At 36.9% G+C, this 3580-nt stretch overlaps 1 protein-coding gene across 1 annotated transcript in view; it reads right to left on the bottom strand.

Moving 5' to 3' along the window:
- Nucleotides 1-499: 499 nt before the first annotated feature.
- The window catches only part of SEC61B (Sec61 beta subunit), a gene marked incomplete at its 5' end in the record, with an annotated part of 3199 nt that continues 118 nt past the window's right edge, over nt 500-3580 (bottom strand). The window contains 2 exons of the mRNA XM_010180082.1: nt 500-828; nt 3308-3413. Of these exons, the coding sequence (XP_010178384.1) occupies nt 741-828; nt 3308-3413 (194 nt within the window). The remainder of the gene's footprint in view (nt 829-3307; nt 3414-3580) is intronic.

The following is a 3580-nucleotide window of genomic DNA, read 5'->3' as shown; positions in this document are numbered from 1 at the left end:
AAAGAGTGTAGACCTGCAGAAGAAACATGTCTTTGTCAGCCATGCAATTCTTCTTTTTTAAATCAGTTAGGTATCAGTTCACATTGTTCCTCAAGTGCACTCTGGAAAACAAGCATACTTGTATACTTTTATGTATAATGACCACTGAGCAAAGTTTAACTTGCATTTAGGAAATAAATTAAATAAATCCAGCTATTTTTCTGGAGCTAACAGAAAAACATGACCAGCTGGGCTAGCATACCTCAGTTTTAGGTCAACAAACGTGTATGTTACCTTTGAGTGCTTATGCACTTGATTTTGCCTCTCCCATTCATAAAAAATAATACAAAAAAAATATTCTGGCACATTCTTGCAACTATATGGCAATGTACAGTATAGAAGAACCTGGTTTGAACTGTCAAATGGCATTTACTCATAAATATGGTTATATATGAAACCCACAAGTATAATGTTTTAGTGTGGTATGTTGGAATAGGATGAAAAAATACAGTAAAGACTGTTTCTATTTCCATATAGAACTTTTATTGCAATATCTGTATTCTAAGTATACAGATACATATATAAAATGACCCATGACAGACTTTAAACCTGCCCAAATAGAGAACTGAGAAACTGATTCAGTATTAGAGCCAAAGTTGACTTCAACAGGTGATAGGAAGCCTCCCCAGTCTCTCTCCAAGAACAACCAGGATCCACCATATTTTTGGTCCAAGATGTATGCTTTAAGTTGGCAGCTGAGTCTATGAACGAGTGTATTTACCCCAAATGTGCAGCATAAACACAGAAGCAATAAAAAGAAGACTCATGACCAAAACTGGAACAGGCCCACTAGAAATAAAGAAAGAAAAACGCATTAACATAAGAAGTCTGCTTTGTCCAAAGGCCAGCCATTATCAGCCAAATGAACTCATCAGTTCATAAGCAGTTGTACGATAAAACTCTTACTCTATTCCCATAAAAATACACAGAAATGAGATAGCAATCTCTACCAAGAACTGCTGCTGCCTCTGCCATTTTAAAGATAGAGCTTTACGCACCCTAAATGTCATGTAACATAAAGCACAATATAATGACAAACCCTCCTACTTATTTAAAAAGTAATTAACGGTTCATTATTACTCATAGTTGTGAAAACTCTCTCTGGAAAATCATCATCTTTATTTACTACTCAGATAGCCACCTGAGAAGAGATGTAGTCAGATACAAAAACCAACAGAGTCCTCTAGCGGCTAGTAAAATTTTGGCATAAAATTCGCATTAGCTGTTTTTTCAAAGGCTTTATTTCATTTGAAAACAATAGCAGCAGGGGGAGAGAGACAGGGACTTCTGTTTTCATGAAAAAGATACACAGAATGTCAAATTTAACTCCATCATTAAATCATTACCTAGAATATATAAATTAACAAATTTCTTAACTTTCTTCCTTCCCACTTTTATACATTGGTTAGAAATTGTGTAGTGATGCTTTTAATCTTAGGGTGCATGTTGAGAGACTAAATCAGCTGTTTCACGCTGTTCTGAGACACACAATTACACACACAGTGCTTCAGAGTGCTCACTTCATACAGCCTCATTTCTGATTTTCAACCTGCTATTGGGAGAAATACCATAACCTCTGTTATCCAGCCTGGACTACCCTCCAGGTTACTGTTTATAAGCAGGTAAATGTTACTTGAATACAAAGTAAAAAAAGAAACCGAAAATGGATTGAAACAATTTACTAACATGTTTTTTCTATGAGATTACAGCCAGAGTACTTCAAATGTTCATAACTATAATGTCACATTGAATTTTAAAACTCAATTATTATCTATCATACTTAGACTTATTTGGTTATGGAGATGCCTGAACCCAGATATAAAGCATTTAGCAAGTAAACCGATAACAAAATGTACAAAACAAATACCTAAACACACAGTGACTACATAAGCAACCCCTATCAAGCGGTAACTCTCACTAAGCAACATAAGGTACTTCTCAATCCCCAGTGTTTTATGCATATTTGAAGTTTATGTCCTACATAATATAAATCATAGTGATAAAAGGTGCACAAAGTCCTTACACTGTATCTGAATTACTATTTAATTCATTCAAGCCTTTAGTAGTAGTAATACACAAACTGCTCTTTGCCAAAGAGACACAGGAATAGAGGAACACCACTAACCAGAACAGAGCAACATGGAAATAAACAGGAGGGGACTGTTTGTGTGTTTATTTTTGGGGTGTTTTTTTTAAACATGTAGATGGCAATGATCCCCCTACAGTATAATCAGCTTTCCCATACTGACATGTGTATCTCACTTCCTCCAGTCCCAAAGACAACCTGCTGAAACTCTGCAATTCTCCTCCACACACTTAAATCTTCTCAGCCCACCATGCAGTATACATACATACATACAGAAATTTCATATACATATATATATATATACATACACACACTGTACATTCTCAGAATACCACAAGCACAATTTGATTCTCTATCACGGCTCCACAGGAAACAGCATCTACAGCTCTTTAAGCAAGAAAGCTCACTACAAGATACAGGAATCACAGGCACTAAGTGCCACAGAAAAAGCAACAAGTTTGGGTTTAGCCTTCTTTTCAAAGTATGCAATGCTCGAGCTGAGTTTTAAAGAGAAAAATATAATATCCCACTCTCTTTACAGCTTAAGGGACACTACCACCAGATATTTGACTACAATCTTGGAATATTTATCTTGTAAAAACAAGTTATCAGAATTTATTCATTTTGCAAGCCTAGCTAAAATTATTTATCTTCAGTTTTTCAATAAAAGTACCTGAGATTCTCCAAGCATGTGGCCTATCAGCTATACTGCGTTTTCAAGGAGGGGAGGGGCCAAAGGATAACAACGCATCTACTAATAATGCAAAAGTTTTAATTAAAAGATAACAAAAACATACATGTAGATGCCTAAATTCACTGTGACAAGTAATCTCTCCCAGCTTCAGAGGGACTGCCTACAGTCTTCAAAGACCGCTTAAGGTAAGGCTAAGTAATTACAAAATAAGACTTGTACCTACCTTTTTAAGCCACAACAACTTTTAAAACTACTTTTCCAGGATTACAGGTTAAATATTTCATCTCAAATCTATCTAAACAGCCATCAATTCAGCATGTTTTCCCTTGCAGACCAGAATACTGATCTCTCAAATTAAAAGACCAAAAGATTATATAAGCAGATGAAATACACAGCCCCTGTGTCTGCCACCACTCTTATTTAAAGGTTGGACCTGAATATCCTTAACTTCCCTTCCAACCTGGTATTCTGTGATACATCCAACTTACACTTTGAGTCCTGGAGAGTCTTCAGTGTAGAATCGCCACATCCCACCAGTACCTGTGGAAGTGGCACGGCCTGCACTTCTTGTCCCACAGCTGGCATTCTTCCTTTAGGGCATAAAGGAATAAAACAGAGACCAAAATACATTAGCAGTCTGCCAGCTTCTAGCATTAAGCACCCCAAGAGACCCTGCAGAAGCAAGACACTCGCATCAGCCTGTGCAGCCAGGCAAGCAGAGGACACGATAACTGACAGCTCCACCTGGGGTTACAGCCAGG

Source organism: Mesitornis unicolor, unplaced genomic scaffold (genome assembly GCF_000695765.1).
Source record: "Mesitornis unicolor isolate BGI_N332 unplaced genomic scaffold, ASM69576v1 scaffold24352, whole genome shotgun sequence".
Lineage (NCBI taxonomy): Eukaryota > Metazoa > Chordata > Aves > Mesitornithiformes > Mesitornithidae > Mesitornis > Mesitornis unicolor.
Note: the sequence above shows the minus strand (reverse complement) of the source record. Positions and strands in the feature narration are given on the sequence as shown.